Genomic DNA, 20,783 nt, shown 5'->3' with positions numbered 1-20,783 from the left:
ATACACAAACAAAACAAGCTTCTGACCCGACTGACTCACTGACCAGGAAAAAGCAGCACAACATTGGAAGGAGGGTTTCAACATGCCACGTTAACACAATGTCACTGAATTCAGATTATGATTTATGAAGTAATATTTGAGAGCATTTTCTGATAGAGTACTGCAGAGAGAGAGACAGAGAGAGAGGATGATCCTGTTGAACAATTAATTAATTGAGTTAATTATTAATTACATGTTCAGTGTCTTCAACCCTGGGCCAACCTTACTTGGTTTTTGCTGCTAGAATTTTTAATATCATAATAAAAAAATGTAAAAATATAAACTTCTAAACTCATGTTCCAACATAAACATGTTTTGATTGAAGATTGGTTGAAAAGTTAATTTAAACTGACAAGTAATTCATTCAGATTCAATTGAATGCAATCCACTTCCCTGAAGACGTCTGAACCTGCTCCACATGTCAGCAAACAGGCTAAGCTACATGTCGCTTGTTTGAAAAACTGATCATCCTGGTTCTATTTTTGTGAGTGCCTGGATAGATCTTTCTATGTAAGACTAGTCAACAATCAACATGGACACGTGGGTTTACCTTCAGGGCTTTAGAGGGTGGGGCTCTCTGTCAGAAACCATGACTGAGAAGGGGCACATCTTATATGAGCCACAGAAACTTTATTATATAGGATATCCTCAAATAGGACATGGTTTGGAAGGAAATGGCACAGATGTTGGTAGTTAAAAGTAAATTGTCCATGTACTGGTAGTGAGATGTTCATAAACAGGAACATTATTTCCTCTGCAGAAGTGAACACAATAAACAAGCATCTACACCACTATCACCAACTCTTACTACTGCAACCTGAGCATGTAGTCCATCTCACAGCGCTGTAGCAAATACTAAAGAGCTGAACTGGATATATCACACAATGAGGGAAAATATATGTATTTATATATATGTTTTTAAAGTATTTTTTTATTTGATTAATACTCCTATGCCCTTTTACATCAGAATAATAATTGTTTTCTTTAGTTATATTTTAAGAGGTACATCCTTTTCTTACTGTGACTTTCATTCACTTTCATCCCAAGAATTGCTATTAGAGGGTGCCTTACCACTCACACTTCACAGTGGTAAAAATTGATTTCCAAAAGTTATTTTAACAGTGAGCCCAAATATGTGCAAATGTGTAGCCATGATCTTTCCACATCCCCTCCAACATCTGCTTGACTGGTTTGGATTCATCTTTTCCACAATATGCGCTGTTTTAAATAATCTGTGAATTGTCTTCAACTTCTCTCTATGAATTAGTGTTTAAAACTGTATGAGCCAGATCTTTAGCTAAACTACCTCTCCTATTATAGCTATATTTTTAGACGAGGTGATAGACACTAAAACTAATGATTTTTTTTTTTTTTCAATGAGTATTGGAAGATTTAAAAATCATGACCCGTCCCTAAGTCGACGTGTCAGCCTCATCTGCACTTAAACTGAACTCAGCTGTGTGTTTGAGCTGGAAACTTATTGAACAATGCTGAATACTTACAGCTGTTGTATGTCAGAATGATAGTGTTACCATGCTGACTTTTCCTGAACTGGGGTTTGTGGAAATATGCTGATCCTTCTAACAAAGAACTTTAGAAAGTAGGAAACTTCTGTTTCTGACATGTAATCACACAGTATTCAACTTCAGAACTTTAAGGTTTTGACTGAAATGTGTTTGTAACACTGGATATAGAAAAACTGACCAAAAAATATAGCATTCAATGTCTGGTCAGATTCATAATCTTGTTAGATCATTCTTTAATCAGATGGATCCTGATTTAGTAAACACATTTTTGATTTTAGAGTAAGGTATTGATATTAGTACTGACATGTATGTATACAATGTAGTCCTATTGGTATATTTTAATCAGACCAATAGATCAGATTTTGACCAGTGTCGAACTTTGTCAGCCTGTGCTGGTGTTTGGGGCGACGGTCCAGGTCCAGCAGGTCACAGGCTGACCTGCAGTGAAAGCCCCTACTCAGACAGGACACCAGATAGCACGAGACATAAACACCCTTCATCATCTGTCTGCTCGCTGAGCGTCTCCTCCTCGTGTGTTTCTCAGTCAGTCTGTCAGGACTGAGACGGTTTTTTAGCATAAATTGTGAGTCAGTTTGATACCTGAGTGCTGAGTGTGGACCCTGCCTCTGTTTACCCCGAGGTGAGGCCAGCAGCCGGACTGAAAGTGATACCCTGACTGATGTTTACTCAACTGCTGTGTCCTAACCTTGGTACCTTCGGTGGCTCCTGACATGATCCACCTTAATACTGACAAATGACTTTCTGACCAGGAAGTCCCAGAAACAGAGGGGGGTCGTGGGTAATCGATCTGTGAAGAGAAGCCTAAAGATTCTGGCGAGTTTCATTGCTAAGTTGAAGTTCAGCAGTCATTGATGATAAAGTTTGTCTGATCAGGGTGAAAGTTTTGTCCAAAGTGAACAACAAAATGATACCTGAGTGATGCTCATTACACACCAGAACACTGAATTATTTAAAATGTGTTTTTTAGACTCGGCTGTGCTTTAACCTCCTCCACTCCACCCCTCCTTACAGTAAACATATTTTTGTCTGTTTTATGGGGGTCAGGGGATCTTTAGGTGGAGACAGCAGGTCCACAGTATAAACCACACAGACATGGTATACACCATCTGAAGGCTGGAGCCTGAAGAGCAAATTGAGATGCATTTCTAGTCATAAATCTGTAATAAACATTGTGTTTTGTTAAGGCACCTATTCCATTGTTACAGTGGCTACTCAAACTAAAAATGGTCAGAGTCAGAAGTTCCTCCAAATGCATGACACATAAACACAAAGCATCAGTGCTAGAGTTTAGCTGCTTCGGTAGCACTTTTAATGAAGGGAGGCCTTTTAGTTCCTGGTGCAAAAAATAAACAGCCAGGTCTCAGTGTCTGTGTGGTATGCCACCAAAAATACAGTATGGCAAAAAGGTGCTAGCTCACCATCAGACAGGATCAGGCGCTGTGGCAGGGTTGTGCGGGGGTAGGGGCGCTGAGGGGGGCTCCTAGGAGTGCTGAAGATAAGCACTGTAAAGCAATCAGGAAACTTTTTGTTTCACTGGTTAACCAATTTATTGAGGCTGGTGCTCGCTCACTCTCATTAACTGTCTCTGTCACTGTCATTCACTGTCTCTCAACCAAAGCTCGCTCGCTCTCTCTCTCTCTCTCTCTCTCTCTCTCTCTCTCTCTCTCTCTCTCTCTCTCTCTGTGTCTGTCTGTCTGTCTCTCTCTCTTTCTGTCTGTCTCTTATTAAGGCACTGATCTTGTTCAGAGTTATGGTGGTTGGACCTTTATACTAGCATGAAGACCTTTTTATGTTACAAGACATTTGTTCTCTTTAGCTGCAGGCAGGTCCACTGGTTGATCAGTGATTTAATAGTTTCTCATTAACACACTCTATAATGATCATAACAACTAAAAACCCAAATTCTTTTGGTAATGGACATTTTGACAGCTGCTGCCTAAACATTTTATTCTCTGCTCTCTTTATGTTCGCTCAGCAAAGTGAAATACTGAAAAAAAAGCACTTGTTTGATATGTTTAAGGAGAGTTTTAGGTTCAGCATCACTCAGTGGTTCCCACTTAAAGGAGACAATCTGCTGTTTTCATCCAAACTTGATGGAGTGACTGAACACAATTGTAAAATCTATTTACTGGATATTCTGCTTTACAAAAAAAAAAAAAAGGAAATGAAACTAAAAAACACAAAATGATACCTTAAATTGTTTTGTCAGATTAAAACAACTAGTAGTCCTAATTAGGGCTGTGGATCATGGTGGCCGATGTTTTAGTTGCATTTCCATCCTGTTTTTATGCATATTTTCAATTAACTCATAGAAACACCCGGGTGGATACGGAGTTGTATCAATAAAAACAAAATGTGACCAAGTGTGATAGACACAGAGTCAGCCAATTAATCATGACGTGCAGTAGTTGTTGTAGTTATTTTGGGCAGACTGATCCATGAATCTGCTCTCAACCTTCAGAATCAGTCCAGTGTTTAAGAAACTGTGAGTGTGGAGGCTCAGTGATTTTTAGACTCTTCTCCTGCAACACTTTGAACGTGTTGATCATCGCCTGCTCCTGATATTTGGACGGTGGCCTTGACCTCGGCCTGACCTCCTCCATCTGACTAGTTGGTGTCAGATTTCTCTGTCCAGCTACTGCAAAGGAAGCAAAGGATGATGGGACAACAGAGAAGAACCAGATGGAGTCTTAAAAAATCTCCACAAAAGAGAGAGGAAGGGGAAAGAGATATTTTCTTTAAAAGATCAATTCATGTTTTTCAACTTTAAATATGGGGCTGCAATTATATTAACCTGCAGATTATTCTGCTGTACAGTACTGTATGTAGTGTACGGCTGCTCCAGTAGGCTACGGCCCTTGGTTGGTTATTTTTGTTTGAGTGTATTGATTGTTAATTCTAGAGAGGCTGTAGCCGATTGAGGAACCCTGTTGTATATTTGGTAGCCCTGTCTGTCTAATATAGGAAGTTTGTTGGGGCTTGTGTATACAGCAGTGCAAACCTGTTTGATTCACTGAAAAAGTCTTGAGATGTTGGCAGTGATTCAGAGGTCGGGAACTAGACTGTAAGAACACTTAAGCCCATATTTATATTTCGTAAAATGTTTGTTATGAATCAGATCTTATATGAGTTGTAATGTACATCAGTTTATGTATATTTTTGAGTAGTGTAATATAAGTGGACTATGTAATGGTGCTAGCTCCCTCACTAATATGGATAACAGATGTGATGAACATGATGGTGGTCAGGGACAGGGTAATATTAGTGTTGTATTGATAAGGATGGAGTCATTTCTTGTTAACTTTACAGCAATATATTTTAGCAGTCTAAAGATTTTAAATTTAGGTTTTTCAGTTTCTTGGATTTTTTCACTTGATATTCAAGAAACCAGGCAAATGATTTCTAAAAATGTCTTTAAAGATAAGAGGCAGATAAACTAACAAGTTCAAACAGAGGAACATATTTAAAGAAAATATCTTTTGTAAAAATATCACTTGTAATATTGTTAAATGTAATGGATTTTTCTGCCTGAACGTTCAGCGTTTGGACCAGTGCCTTTATTCTTTTATGAAGGGCAGACAACACAAAGGCCTTTCTGCAGCAGAGCTGAGGCTGATTATTCAGCAGATGATCACAGCCCTTTTCCACCTGAGTATGACAGGTGTATATGCAAACCTCGAGCTGAAAAATATTATGGTTGTGAACTGCAATAAATGTGTCAAAACAAATGAACTAAAAGTTGCCAAAAGGGCCCATGAGTGTGGTGAGGTGTGTTATCTGTGGGTTCATCAATACAAGCAACCTCTTACACTTAGAAGTAGCTATTTCATATATTGTTCATGAAACTGATAATTGCAGCTTAATGTTATGACTGCTCTCAAATACACACACGCACACACACACACACACACACACACACACACACACCTGTCTCTTTGTATTGTAGCAGTGTCTTGAGAACACATCAGTCGTTGCCCTTTGCTTCCTTCAGACCACGTCAGCGTTTTTTCCTGCAGGAGGTTACGACTTCATCAAACATCATGTTCAGAGGTGTTGGGTCACTTCCTGAAGAGCAAATGTCATGCCCTGTCATCGCATCATCTGGCCAATCACTTTACTTTTTGCTCTTCCTTTACTTACCTGGTTAAAGTACCGTGACGTTTGTTAACCTGTCTTCTAAAGTCTCAGCTCTGCTCTCTACAGAGAAACAGCAGGCGGTGTAGAACAGAGTGCAGGGGGCACGGAGTGGGGATGGGCGATATGGACTAAAAAAATGATCCCGATAATATCTGGTATTTATCACAGTAATGATAAAAATGATGATGAATAAACACCAATTCAGCCTAATCTTATTGACTATAAATCTATCACCAAAATAATAATAAAAATGGTGGTGGGCGTGTCTATACCTGCTGAATGTAACCGCTGTGAAACAATCCGGAAATAACTTTTTATTTCGCTGAATAATAACAGCTTTATCGAGGTTTACTCTGTTATTGTTGCTCTATGTCTCTTCACCACAACGCTCTCTCTCTCCCTCTCTCTCTCTAATCATCGGACACAAATCAAATTAGACTTCTTCGTGTCATTATATTTTGCACCGTAAATTGCGAGTCGGACTCAGATTTAGAAGCTGGTACATGAAATAAACAAAGTGAGAACACACACACAGGTAGATGATCAGAGTTTAGTCTGTGAATCCACCTGGATAGTCTCTGCTTCACGGACATTTCAGGCTGTCTGTGGAGGTTTGACTGATGATATATCGTAAACAGTGACATATCGCACATTGCTAGCAGTGAGCACACAGAGCAGAGTGACAGAATAACTTCATAAATACTGTTTATATTGAAGGACAGGTTCCCCTCAATTTTCTGGAGGGTCTTTGCTTTGCTTAATGCATGGGACCTTTTTTATTGAAAGGGCATTATTTTATTGTTGTTCACATATTTGGTTGAAAAACTGCATATGTATGTCAGGCAAAGGGAATGAAAAATTATGTTTTCATTCAAAAACTCTTCACTGTAGTACTGTTTGAGGTGTGACAAAAATCAAATTCATTTTGTCCAGCATTTGCAAGCTGTAGACTCTGCCCAGTCAAAGCCATTTATCATGTAATTGATGCTTTCAGTTTTCAGTTCAGTTCAATCCAAGTCAATGCAACACTCACAAGATGTCACCAAAATCACACTGTCCCTTTAAAATCTTTCAGAAAATGATGTACAGTTGTCCCTCGCTATAACGCGGTTTTCGCTGTTTCGCAGATTTTTTTTGTGTAATTTTGCATGCTTTATTTTACAGCATACTGTACAGTATGAACGCGCATTGTGTTCTGCGTCCTAAATTGGCTGAGGGAGAACTGCACATGTGTTCTGCGTCCTGATTAACTAAGGGAGTACTGTACAAAATGCGTGTAAAAAGGTGTATAAAAGTGTGTGGTTAGGGGTTTTACAGCCTTAAAACATGTATAATAATTGTAAAACTTACTTTGCAGATTTCGTTTATTGCGGGATATTTTTAGAACGTATCCCCCGCGATAAATGAGGGACCACTGTAATCATATTGAATCGTATTGTTGGCTGAATATCGTGTATCGTATAATGAGATTAGTGTATTGCTACAGCCCTAATACTAATACATAGGGCTGTGCGATACACCCATAATGTCAATACTTATAACAATACAGCTCATTTTCTGTAACTCTCTTGATTTGCTGATTCTGGGGTTTGTTCTGAGCACTTACCGGTTATTTTGTGTCCATAAACTTTCTCTGAACTGTTTGACAGGATTCTTGCAGAGGTAGTGTGTACCTGTTCAGAATATCCTCACTTAGTGTCAGGTTCACGCTGACGCAAAGTGTCTAAATGGAAAATACTGTAATTTATGACAGAATGAAATAAACCATAGAGCATAATATAAACTCTTATTTTACTCACGTGTTTATTCACATGTCACATGATATATATCGTCATATTACACGGCCTTTTACACGTTAAAAATAGTTGCACATACTAAATTTACAAATTATTAGTCTGGTCAGATTAAGGCTTGGTCATACTGTTCATTTCTTGGAGTTGCTGTGAGTAAATTTAAATGCTGCTCTTGTGTCGAGTTAAACTTTGGTGAATTACATAAACCATCACAACAGCTCCTACCTTCTGAAGAGAATCAGAGTCTAAAATTAAGTAATCTATTTAGGGATGTAAACGGTTAATTTGGTAATTGTCGAAAAGAATTTAATCGATTAAATTAAATTAATCGAGTTAACTGAATCTAGGGCCATTTTCCACGGGAGTTTTTTTCAGTGAGATTTCATGGTGTCGCTAGTTGAGGGTACCATTGCTTAATCTAGGCCACAGCGAACGTACCTGAACGTAACACGGTGACAGACCCGGAGTGGAGTATGGAGCATTTCAAACTAAGTAATGATGACAAAGACGCTCAGTGTAAACTCTGCGGTGCTACGTTTAAGTTCAGCAGCTCTACGAGTTCACTAAGATACCACCTTCAAAACCTGCAGCGAGCTGACGTGCTAGCAGTTAGCATTAGCCACTAAGAATTAAATACATGCTAATGCTAACATGCTAATTGCTAGCGCGTCATCGCTGTCTGCTCCTGTGTGTAAATAAACATGCTCAGCTCACTCGTCACTCTCAACATTTCTGCGGGAAATTGTTTAATAGAGGCCCTCTAATTTTCCTGTCACCTTCCTCAGGGATGATTGAAGCTGTGTTCAGTACTACATGTTACTGTAAGTTTCCAGGGCTAGTAATCTTACTGTGACCTTTCTCAGAACAAGGGAGATTATAAGTGGTGCTGCTAATGTTTCAAGTTTTTCATCTAAGTACTTTACCAGATAATTATATGTAGGCTTAATATTGTGTAGGCTAAGCCCATATTGTATAGCTTTAAAAAATATTTTATGTTGCTTAATGTTTCACATGCAACAGGTGAGCCAGTGCACAATTATTTTTTTTATGTATTTCAATTTTCTGTGCAGAATTTATTTTGGTTAAATGCCATATCTGTACCGTATCCCAACTGGTACAATAAAACATTAGTTGAGGAATATAACATGCATTTTTATTCAGTATATAAGCAATATTTTGATTTATGTTAAAGACACCGTGAGAAATGTATGTTCTCTGGAAAAAAGCCGCTTATTAGTTAATCGATGGATAAGGTCAATCAACTAACGGTTAATGAATTAATCGATAATTTTCATCCCTAAATCTATTATATTAAATGTGCATTTTAATTAAATATGACATAAGTCTGCTCTGCAGAAAGAAAACTTGATATAGTCAAAAAATGGTAGCCACTGCAGGAGTAGTGATTGCATTACCAAGTCTCAAGCACCAGTTATTTTACAAAGATGAGGTGTGACATTTCCTATGCTGTGAAAATATTCAGATAAAAATGTGAGTTTGACTCACAGACTTACAATATGGCTTTGTCACTGGAGTTATTATTTCCATTTTGAACATTTACACTGCTGCTGTCCATCTAATTGGAGAGAAGCCTTTAAACACAAAAGGAAGCTGTGTTTCAGGAAGTTGAGCAGGTCAGCCATTAATCGAAGGGTCATTGCTGAGTGTGTATGGATGGAGTGCTGTAAAAATACAGTCCATTTACAAAGTTTTTTCAGTGTTTATTCCTCTCATATTTGTGCATGGTGACAGAACAGTGTGGTGAAGGTTAGAGAAAGAGGCAAAGTCTTGTCTGAAATCAGGTAGTATGTATTTCATATTGGGTTGCAGCTATTTATCATAATCATTAATTACTCTTCCATTTTTTTTCTTGATAAATAAACATCATAAAGTGGTGAAAAAAAAATGCATTACAGTTTCCCAGAATGCATTCTGGTGTTTTCAGATTGCTTGTTGTGTCCGAAAAGTCTAAAGAAAGAAAGTCTAAAAGTCTAAAGACTAATATATATTTTGTTTACTGTCCCAGAAAACAAAGAAAATCAGCAAGTCAGACCATTAGTGAAGCTGGATTTTTGTCTGCAGATTCCTTTTCTGCCCATTTGTTAATCAATTAATCACCTGATTATTCAAGCACATGGTGTTCCACAGGCTCACTACATAGATGTTTTAAGAGAACAAATGAACTAAGGTTGCCACCAGAGACTGGTGAAACACTGAAAAACTTCTTCAGACTTCATACAGGAGCTGCTGATGCCTGGCATGAAAATAATTGACTCTTTTTAGTTATTGGCTTCATTTCTGCTGACATTCATGGATGTTTTCTTGAGCAGTTTCTTGTGTAATGGTTGTGTGTAGAAAATAGTCTTCCTGCGCCACTACACATCATGAGACCTGACTTTACACAAATCGGTGTGTTCTGGCGTCTTGGTCCACACTACTTCCTGATTTGGCACTAAACATTAGCATGGGACATAAATGTTGCACTGCAGAACTGACCAGTAAGAATGTTATTTCTATGGATATTAGGCTGCACAGATACAGCTTTGTTTGTTTGTACACGTTTGGACAAGCAGCACAGTTCAGTCGTGGTCAGGCCTGTGTGCTGGATGTAAGCTAACACTGTTTCAGTGAAGCCTGTCTCTCGTCCCAGCAGGCTCTTTACACGTCCAGCTGCTAACTGCAGGATCAGACCCAGAATTATGTTTCCTTGTTGTTGAATCTATATGGAGTCTTTTCTTCTGCCACAGTGGGACTGAAGGAATGGTGTTTACTGCACAGAGCCAACTGGACTGCACGGCTCACACACACACGCATACACTTCACCACACACACAAACACAAGCTGTGCTTCATACAGTCCATGTAATAATTTGGATCTTAATTTCCCAGGTTACATTATTTTCTCTATTTTACTTACGAGTTAAAGTCACTTCACTTGATCCCTGCCACTCGATATGAACAGCTTTACACACACACACACACACACACACCATGCATATATACACACACACACACACACACACACACACACACACGCACACAGGCCAACACCCCCCACAGCCTCCCCACCCACTCCCTCATTGGCCAATCGTGTCGTCACGGAGACAACAGCTGTCTCCAGGATGAAGAAGCTACTTTGAGGGTGCCAGCCAGTCTGCAGGCCTGCAATTGGAGAGTCCCATGGGGTCCCTCATGGCCTTCAAAACACACACACACACACACACACACACACACACACACTGGCAGTACAGCAGGATTAGCGCCCTCTAGAGACAACAGGGTTTTTTTTCTCCTCCAAAGAACATTGTGTTCGTCCTTCATGTCTGTCCTCATTGCAGGGTGAAGGCCTGAACAAGTCTAAGAACGATCACAGTACTGGTACGAGTGTTTGTAAAGTGACTTCAGCACAGTGTGTAATAACTGAAGTCATGCTTGGATGAGTTTCACACAGAAGAAAAATAATCTCTGCATGCTTTCCATTTAAATAATGGAAGCAAATTTCATGCAAAATAAGTGCAAACGGACCGTGAAATGACACATCACAAAGAGCCTGACACGCACACGCGCACACACACACACACACACACACACACACACACACACAGTGCAGGACCCACCAGTGAGTAGTCATTACAAACATGTTCGGCTGAGATTTGTTAAAACTGCTGCAAGAAACAAATACGTCACACTAATTGAGTGAATTTTGAAACATTTCCTGTTGAGGAAGTGAAGGAGAGCTGATGTGTCTTTTTATTTTTAATTCAATAAATCCCCACTGTGGCAATATTATGAAGAAACAGAAGTACTTTTCAGAACATCCACATACACTCACAGATGACAAGGTATCAAGAACTAAATTGAAATGTTTCTGCACATGACGTTTTTTAATGTTTTTATTCATATTCAACTCTTGTTGCTTACTCATATGTATATGCATGATTTAATTAAAAAACAAAACAATCAGAGCTATATACGCTATATATATATATATATATATTATATATATAAGCGCTAGATTTTAAATCTAATGAAGTTTTACTTTATTAAAGGAAAGTGTTCTTGTAGTTTTAACTCAACGCACACAGTGCTGACTCACTGAACAAGCGTGTGTGTGTGTGTGTGTGTGTGTGTGTGTGTGTTGCATGTGTTGTTTTGGGTCGACTGCAACTGTCAGGACAACGACTCGTCTAATCCGCACCTGCCACTGACACAGCAAATGTACGTCTACACACACACACACACACACACACACACACATTCACAGAGCTAGCCTACATAAGAGACAGACGGAGCCGAGCGTCTGACTGACCGACTGCAGGGCATGCTGGGAAACTGACTGACAGCTAGCTGATAATTTTGCTGCAATAACTGACGCTCTTCTCGGCTAATGTATTTCTTCCTTCCCTTCCTTCTCTCTTTTCCTTTCAGAATCTCCATCTCCAACTCGTCTTTTCTGGCCTCCTCCTCCATCACCTGATAACTGATTTCAGTACCTCCATGTTGCCTTTAGGAACGAGTGCAGCAGCGGTTCAGTAAGTTTTGTCCAATATTCATGAAGTGAAGTCAACCATTTCCAGGATTAAACACACATTTTTCACTCAAGTCAAAATATTTTCAACTTCTGTGGATGCATCTTCACCTCCATTCACTCCACCTAAGCTAAAGCTCTTTGCCTCCACATCTTTCTGATGGAATCGTACAAAGTATTTTTGTTACACATCACAAAGCTCAGAATATCTCTCTATTTATTACACATATTTACTCTGTGTTTAAAACCTGTGCACATCCTGTCAGGGCTTGAAATGAACTATTTTCCTCAGTGTCACACAACTCTCAGACTTTTAACAACCATTATTACAAACTAAAGCTCTTCTTTTACATTCTCCATAATAAATACAGTTCAATACCTTTATTTCGATAACACATCATTTACTCACTCTGATCCACTATAGATGTTCTTCTAATCGTGCCCTGCACGCAAATAAAAGACTGAAACCACCCTAGATGTTTGGCCTCAGTCATAATACTTTCAGCCATCGCTTGAGTTACTGTTTCTTGTTTATTTTTAACAGTTCGACCATTGAATGCATCACTGCAAACTGCAGTGCAAATGCAAACCTGTTTCTGATTGGTTGAATAAGTTGCTAAATTTGTCGCTAGTCGCTAAGAGTGTCTGAAAAGTCACTTAATCTGGCAAGGAAGTTGCCGAGTTGGCAACATAGGTCTGTTTCCATGATTGATTTTATTTATAAGCATGCATGACATTTAAGCACATTACAATTAAGATGATATATATTCCTTGACCCATACATGGAGTCATTTAATTTCTTATGATGCATTTCTCGCCTGTCCCAGAAACAGATAAAAATTGTGTAAAACTTCTTGCATCTGCATTTCCGAGGACTTTTCCTAAAAACTGAGCAACATTTTTTTGTTCAGAGGGTTGTTTTGTTTAGACTTTACAACGATTGCTCACACACACACTGTTAAAACAGTCTGTCTGTCTGTCTCTCTCTCATCTCATTCACAAAACACACTCTCACTGTAACCACACACTCGTGGCTAGACGTTGATTGACAGGCGGGGCAGGTGTGGTTGGTCTGCTGCAGCGTCCCACCTGTCGATCCGACCCCCTCCGTACCCACAAACACACACACACACACACACACACACACACAACCCTTACCCCACCCCCTTGACCCCTGACCCCGTGACCAACTTCCTATTCCCGTGGGCACGGTAACAACCCCCCCACCCCCTGCCATCACCCCTGGCAACCGTGACCCAGGCCGCGGTTGAAGCTTCATAAATAAAACTGAAGCTGTACCTGCCCGCTGTGGCCCACCACTGCTGTTTACAGCCTCCCCGTCACCCATGACCCCTGATCTCTGCACCCACCTCACCCCATGTTGACACCACTGGGGTCTGCAGACACTGTTGCAGTACAGTAAGACTTTCATTTAATCCTGTAGTGACAAGCATAACTTCTTTATATTTAAAGAATTTAAATTTTGTTAGAGACACTGTGATACATTTATGATGATGCTTAACTGTCCATATTAGACGCCCTAAAGGCCCTGAAAGGCAAGTGATAACAACTGTAACTGTTGTAACCAACTGTAACAAAATACAGATCTTTTCAAGAAATGTAATGTAATGTAATAATGTAACACCTGATCAAAAATTTGTCCAATGGGACTAAATATTAAGTCCAATATTCACTTTCCTTTTAGCTCTGGTAGGTGGTAGGTATGACCTCCTGTAGTGGTCCTTTTTACAGTGGAGCTGCAACAGTCTCTGACTGGAACTACTATGTTGTTTAAGCAGGAGGTCATGTAGTGGATGGGAGTTGTTGTTCATAATACTGAGCAGTTTGTGGAGCATCTAGAGCAGTCCCCAGCACAGAGCCAGCCTTCTTGATCAGATTATTCAGTTTTTTTGTGTCGCTGGCTCTAATGCTGCTGCCCCAGCAGATGGGTAACCCAGATAAAAAATATGTGCATTAAAAAGGTATGTTTCATTGTGTATTAAAAACACAGAAAAATGTGTTAATTTCATATCTAAAAAAGAGAGAAGATGTGAGTTAAAAGACTGTAAAATTCATGAAGAAAAGACTATTTGTGTTTATTCATGGAAAAAAAACTACGGGAACTTTTAATTTGAAAGGGATGAGATGTGGTTCCGTCTGTCATCCAGTCGGAGGAGCAGACGCAGCCTGGACCCCACCTGACGCAGGTTCACCGAAGCCTCTGGGAGGAGCAAGAGGAAGCACGTTCTGGACACGGTCTTAATGTCAGGACGGAGAAAACAGAAAAGTGGATAAACTGAATAAAAAGTGATAAGAACTCCAACAAAACCAAAGGTGGAATCTCCCCGGACTACCATGACCTGCAGGAGTGCAGTTGGAGGATTCACTCGGGTGAAGAATCACAGTGGTCAGGTTTTTGATGAACCCTTAGACTTCAATAGATGGGTCCCTGGATGACGAAGCCCGAGAGACGCTGATGGCGAGCCGGACCCTGGATGATCGTAGACGTACACCGTGGAATTGAATCCTTTTTGCTCACTTTTACACATACACACACACACCCACACAACTGTGTGGCTGGACTGACACCTAACGGGTGCAGATAGAGTGACGTGAACAGAACAATAAGAAAAAAACACATGCAGCTGCGAAAACATTTTATTTTGTTCATTATTTTCTATACCTACCCGGGTAAGGCTGTTGTATGTATTTTATATGGTTGATTATTCTCCCCAGCTTCATAATAAAATAGGGGAGCATTGTTCTCAAGAACAAAAAGAGTCAGTGACGTGTTGTTCATGTGCATCGGTTGGTTATACCTGGGTTCCGTAGCCGAATTTAAATCTTCTGTTTTTTATTCTGGCCATTAGTTCAAGTTATTATTATCATTACTAATACTTTTTCTGCTTCAGAAGGGTTACAGATGGCTGCAAAGAAAATTGCACTTGCAACAACAGACTGGTGAAACATCTGCAAAATCTTGTTGCACGCATTAAAAGACCGGAGCTTCCTCAGAAAGTAGTCTGCTCTGTACATTCCTGTAAACAGCCTCAGTGTTGCATCTCCAGTCCAGTCTGTTATCCAGGTGCACGCCCAAGGACTTGTAGTCCTGCACCACCTCCACCTCCTCACCCAGGATGGAAACTGTGCTCAGGTCAGAACTAGTCCTCCTGAAGTCCACGATGATCTCCCTCATTTTGGCCACATTCAAGATGAGGTGGTTGCTCCTACTCCACACCACAAAGCAATCAACTAGATCTCTGTCCTCCCCCCCCATCACTGATACACCCCACAACTGCAGAGTCATCTGAGAATTTTTGCAGATGACAGGACTCCTAGTGGTGCTGAAAGTCTGAGGTGTACAGTATGAAGAGGAAAGGTAGTACAGTTCCCTGCGGTGCTCCCGTGTTGCTAACTACCTTATCAGACACACAACCCTTCAGCCTCACAAACTGTGCCCTGTCCATCAGGTAGTCAGTTACCCAGGAGATTGTGGAGGTATCCACCTGCATCACCTGGAGCTTCTCCCACCGCAGTGTAGGCTGGATCGTGTTGAAGGCATTGGAGAAATCAAAGAACATGATCCTCACAGTGTTGCCAGCTCTATCCAGGTGAGGGCTAGAGAGAGAGAGAGGCTCACCAGCTGGTTCTTAGTTTTGTCTGTCTGTGCTGCTGAGCAGGTAGACTACTGTAAGTTTGTCAGAGCTGCAAAACAGCTGTCTGTTGCTGCTGGAAATATTGAGACTGAACCAGACAGGAAATGTGCTGCAAAACCAAAACAAAAAGGCTAAACGGCTCATGCCGTGCTGCAGGGTTGGTGACATGTAGTAACAATTCAAATAAATTATTCAGTAAATTATTTTGTCTCACGAGTGTCTAAAAGTTGGATTTTACTTACTAAAGTGTGATTTCCACTAGGAGACCAGAACGACACCTGTAGTCTCAAAATGCTCAGACATGACTTGACATACAAGTTAAGGATGCTGTTTCACTGATGAAAACTAGATTTTATTGACTAAAACCAGCAAAAATGTAAAACTTTTTTCTAACTAAAGCTGAATTAAATCAGGTGGCAGCGTGAGCACTGGTTCCACTACAAGCCTCCACAACAACTCCTGCGGTCTTTGTCCTAGATTTAACAAGTCTCCTGGGACTTGAACAGAGTTGTAGTCCGAAGACATCAGTGTTGTTGACCTCCGGCTCAGAAAGGATCGTTTCTGTGTTCTGGCTTTGAATCGTCATCGTCGAGCTCATTACCGTCCCGACAGTAAACTGGAAAGAATGTCTCTGTTGGAGGTTCAGCCTCTTTACCGTGCAGAATCGGTGAGGTAATCCTTGTTTTTAACAAGCGCTGACTGTACTCTCAAAGCATGAGGGTGTTTCATAGTGATGAGTAGTAACTGCACAGGAAAGACAAACTGCTAGAGCAGATTGTTCTCCAGAGTCCCACAGCCGAGAGGTTTTTACTGTGATTCATGTGCCGAGAATAATGGATAAGCTCACAGAGTACAGATATACATGCAGGCATACCATATTATCCCACAAGGGGGACATCCGGGTATCCCCTGGCCCTCAAAAGTCTCAGAAAGTTTTCATGACTTTACTTTAAAAAGCAGTGAGATATCCTAAAAAACAACCAAAATGTGTATTCTGTCTTCCCACTGTTTTTTTTTTTTGTTGTTTTTTTGTCTTGCTTTAAAATGTTCTCTCATCATTTAGTTTTATGTCCCTGATAATTGAAGCTTTTAATTACATTTACAGTCAGAAACAATCAAGAGAATATCTAGATAGAAAATTATCTAGAGAATTATTTACATTTTTTAGACTACTACTGAAAAGACAATTAAAGTGCTGCTTAAGATTTCTGTCTTTATAGATTCATTTGCTCAATATTTCTTTGATTAATTAATTAATCACAGTCTCTAAAGTGACTGAAAGGAGTAAGATATGGCTATCACGAATTCTCAGAGTCTAAAATGAGGCCTTCATATGTCTTGTTTTATCCCACCAGCAGTGCAAAACCAGAGAAGGATTGGCAGTTTTTCTCCAAACATACTTTAACCTCACTCTAAATCACTACAGAGACAATGTCATATAGCAGAGCACCATTTTATCTTTCATTATACTCACCATGGCCCATCATTATAACTATGGATGTTTGTTCAAGGGGATTCAAAAGATTTTTGGTGAAATGGTCTTTGAACACAATTTAATTTTTATTATAAATAATCAAGGTCACTTTTACTGCACTTCAGAGGTCTGCTTTACAGACCGTCATTCAATCCGCTCTAAGAAAAGCTCCTGGAAATGTTGGCTGAAGTTTCATTGCAGAACCAAGAAAGCACCCAGAATGCCGAGTGTTCTACACCTTGGCTCACATGGGAGTTTTTTTGGGGGTCGTGACGATCTCGGCCCGGCACGCCGCGGCCCCGCTGGCCCGCAGGCGCTCACCCCACGAGGGATTATCCAACCACACCCGGAAAAGACGTGTGAAATTGTGACGGGCACGAAAATAAAATGACAAAGTTTGCGAGGCTGTGCGTGGAGGAGTGTGTTAGCTGTTGGCACGCACACCGCTCTGTAAGCCGATATGTATGTGTGTGTGTGTGTGTGAGTGAATGCCCTGTCAGTGGACGGGCCAACTGTGAGGCCAGTGTGAGTCAGTGGGTTTTTAGCCACAGTGAGCTGTGATCACGGCTGATAGCAGGTGCTCTGAGTGGGAAACACGATCAGCTCAACACACTGCAGCTGTATGCTTTAATTGATTAGAGTGAGTTTTATGACAGTAAGGCCTCAGGCATGCAGCCACAGCCAACAATCAGACGGTAGCTCTCAATACCAACACTTTATGATGAAAAATGAAAGTGTTAAATAACTCATATCTTAAAGGTTAAAGCAAGTTGTAGCGAAAGAAAAAGAAGAAAAGTGTTCAGATGCAGCCAAAGCTTCAGTTTTTATCCACAACAGTATAACATACCTTCAGTTCAGCTTTTAAAGTCTTTGCTGAAATGTGCAGAGATCAGAAAAGAACTATATGTTTTGTAAGTATGTACAACTCCAAATTAATTCAAGTTCATTTGTAACAGATGATAGTGTCGTAATTGTGTATGAAAAGGACATCCAAGAGATGTATGTATTTCACCATCTACAGTCTATGATGTATGAATAATAAATAAAAAAATTGAGAAATCAGCACTTGATTCCCAACCTGAATGTCTGTGACCTTCGACCCCTGCATTAAAAGCCGACATGGTTGTATAAAGGACATTACTACATGGGCTCAGGAACATTTTGGAAAACCATTATCGGCAAACACAGTTCATTGCTGCATCTACAAATGCAAGCGAACACCATGGAAAAGCAAAGCCATATGTCAGCTACAAAAGTAAACATCTGTGAATCAAAAAAGGGACTTATGGGTAATCAAACACACTGCTTAAACTTGTGTGTTTGCAGAGGGACCAATACACATAATGTACTTCTCAAATCATAATCAAAACATGTTGTAGGGCTTAATTCATAATCATCATCACCTGATCATGAAAGAAGCGTGAACTTTAGTCTGAGGAACTAAAAAGTTCCTTCACCATGTTGTTGTCATGACTGTACATCATTTTTGCACATGAAACCTGGACCTTCATCAGTCCATCTATTGTATGGCTGAAATAAAATGCTGCAAGTAGTTGTCCAATCAGAAATGTTCAATACTCCAAGCTTCACCCTCAAATTCCTGTAGTTTTGGTGCTGTCCCCAAGCAGGGACTTTTTGGGGTTTAAATAATGTCCCCAGAACATAACGTAGACCCTGATTCCTGCAGTAGAAACGCAGAGTTCCTCTAAAGGTTCATAGTCCCTGGGGAAAGTTCATTTGGTGGATGCACTGCATGACAGGTGCTTCCCTATCTACCAGTGTTAATTTTGTCACCCATTTTTCAATTTAGTCTTAGTCTTGTGTCAAAGTTCATTCTTACACGGGACTCACACCGAACGCGGAACGGAAGCGGAACGGTACTGGCAGCGCCGGTCCTGGCCACATTTGCGCCCTGGGCGAAACACCCCCCCCCCCCCCCCCCCGAGCGCGAACATTTTCTAGTGCGCCCTAACGGCCGCCCGTGCGCCCCTGGATGCGCCGTGCGCCCCTGGATGCGTGCGCCCCCATCGGTCTGTCCGACGCCCCCCTCTGCCCTGTCAACACTCCGCTCCCGGGGCGCCCGCTCCGCTAACTTGATGGGCGGATTCGAAAATTACCGAATTACGGAGAATGCGCCCTGGGCGGCCGCCCACATTGCCCATAGCTAGGACCGGCCCTGGGTACTGGAACGGTACTTTGCCCGGCGTCAACTCACACCGGACGCGGATCAGCCGCGGAACGGCAGCGGAGCGAGCCGGCCGTATTCACGCGAGATCACGAGAGAATCCTGGACATACCTGAGACCCCGCGATAAACAGTGTATAAAAAAACAACAACAACAAACAGCTGACTTTGCTTCTCCGACGTGGAGGAGATTATAAAAAGCATCTGTTGTGTCATAAATGATTGTGTGTTGTTCCACTTCAACAATTAGTCTCTCGTTGAGACCCTTTGATCGATCTTTGATCACCTGGTGCCACCGGTCATGACGTCACGTTGATGTGAAGTTGTAAAAAGCTACATGAACTGAGTATTGTGTTTTATTTTGAAAGGGGGCGGAAGTTTATTACGTTGATTCAAGGCCCGGTTTCCTGTCTGGTGCGCAGTGCTCTGTTGAAATTTACGAGGTTTAGCCGCGGCTCGCGGAAGAAATAGAAATCCTGCGGAGAGCCGCTTCTGGGACGCTTCTGATCCGCGTCTGATCCGCGCCCGGTGTGAGTGCTCTCATTGACTAGACTGGATTCTATTTGCTACGGTGACCACGGCGGTGCCGTTCCGCTTCCGTTCTGCTTCCGTTCCGCGTCCGGTGTGAGTTGGCCTTTAGTCTTAGTCACTTTTAGTCTTTCACAAATCATTTTTGTTAGTCATATTTTAGTCGACTAAAACGTGAACAAAGTCAACTGTAAACACAAGGTATTTTAGTCCAGTTTTAGTCAAGTCAACTGTAAACACAAGGTATTTTAGTCCAGTTTTAGTCACAACATTTTAGTCTTTTTCTATTTATTTCAGGAATAATTTTTTTGTTTATTAATTCCAGTTCACTTGTGTTCCACAGCTAACATGTTGATTAAATGTCTTGATTGAATTGAATTGAATGAATTCATCTTTAATGCAACTTTGCTAAGTGTCTTGTCTGTTGTTTCAATACACACTTAATGTGCACTTGATTTCATTTTTTTTTTTAATCTCCTAATAGCAGGTACACCCTATTATGACATGTTCTGTCATCTTATCATACATGCAATTGTTAAATTTCAATATAAATAAATTGATTTTATGCCAGTTGCATCTACTAAAATGTTAAAATTAAGATGAGTCCATTACTGTTAGTGTCTAGCACAAATGGGGAGGCTAGACTCATTCTTGACCGTTATGCCATATGCGCACATTTTAATACATCGGGCTGCAAACGGGTTCGGGCTCTACATAGCTGTCAGTCAAAACGGGCCGGGCTGGGCTCGGGTCGAATTCTATCTGGCCCGGGCTGGGTCGGGCCGATAACTTCTAAGGCCTGTTTCATGCTCTAGATTGCGCTGTCCGTCCGCCGTGTTTCTCCTGCATGCTGTTTGTTTTCAAGCCACAGGTGCAAGAGTACCAAGAGGGTATCAAA

General features: G+C 40.8%; 1 protein-coding gene across 7 annotated transcripts in view; it reads left to right on the top strand.

Annotated features, from left to right (window-relative positions):
- cacna2d4b (calcium channel, voltage-dependent, alpha 2/delta subunit 4b) overlaps positions 1-20,783 on the top strand; it is a 113,777-nt gene that overhangs the window by 7,877 nt on the left and 85,117 nt on the right. For 3 of the 7 annotated variants that reach the window (XM_027272622.1, XM_027272627.1, XM_027272624.1), the window contains exons 2-3: positions 11,690-11,733; positions 11,944-12,047. The exons of 3 other annotated variants lie outside the window; for them this stretch is intronic. In XM_027272622.1, the coding sequence (XP_027128423.1) occupies positions 12,013-12,047 (35 nt within the window). In that variant the 5' untranslated portion in view covers positions 11,690-11,733; positions 11,944-12,012. The remainder of the gene's footprint in view (positions 1-11,689; positions 11,734-11,943; positions 12,048-20,783) is intronic. One more of the 7 variants, XM_027272621.1, reaches the window with a different exon arrangement.

Source organism: Larimichthys crocea, chromosome XXI (assembly GCF_000972845.2).
Source record: "Larimichthys crocea isolate SSNF chromosome XXI, L_crocea_2.0, whole genome shotgun sequence".
In the NCBI taxonomy this organism is placed as follows: Eukaryota; Metazoa; Chordata; class Actinopteri; family Sciaenidae; genus Larimichthys; species Larimichthys crocea.
This window is presented reverse-complemented; position numbering and strand designations above follow the sequence as displayed.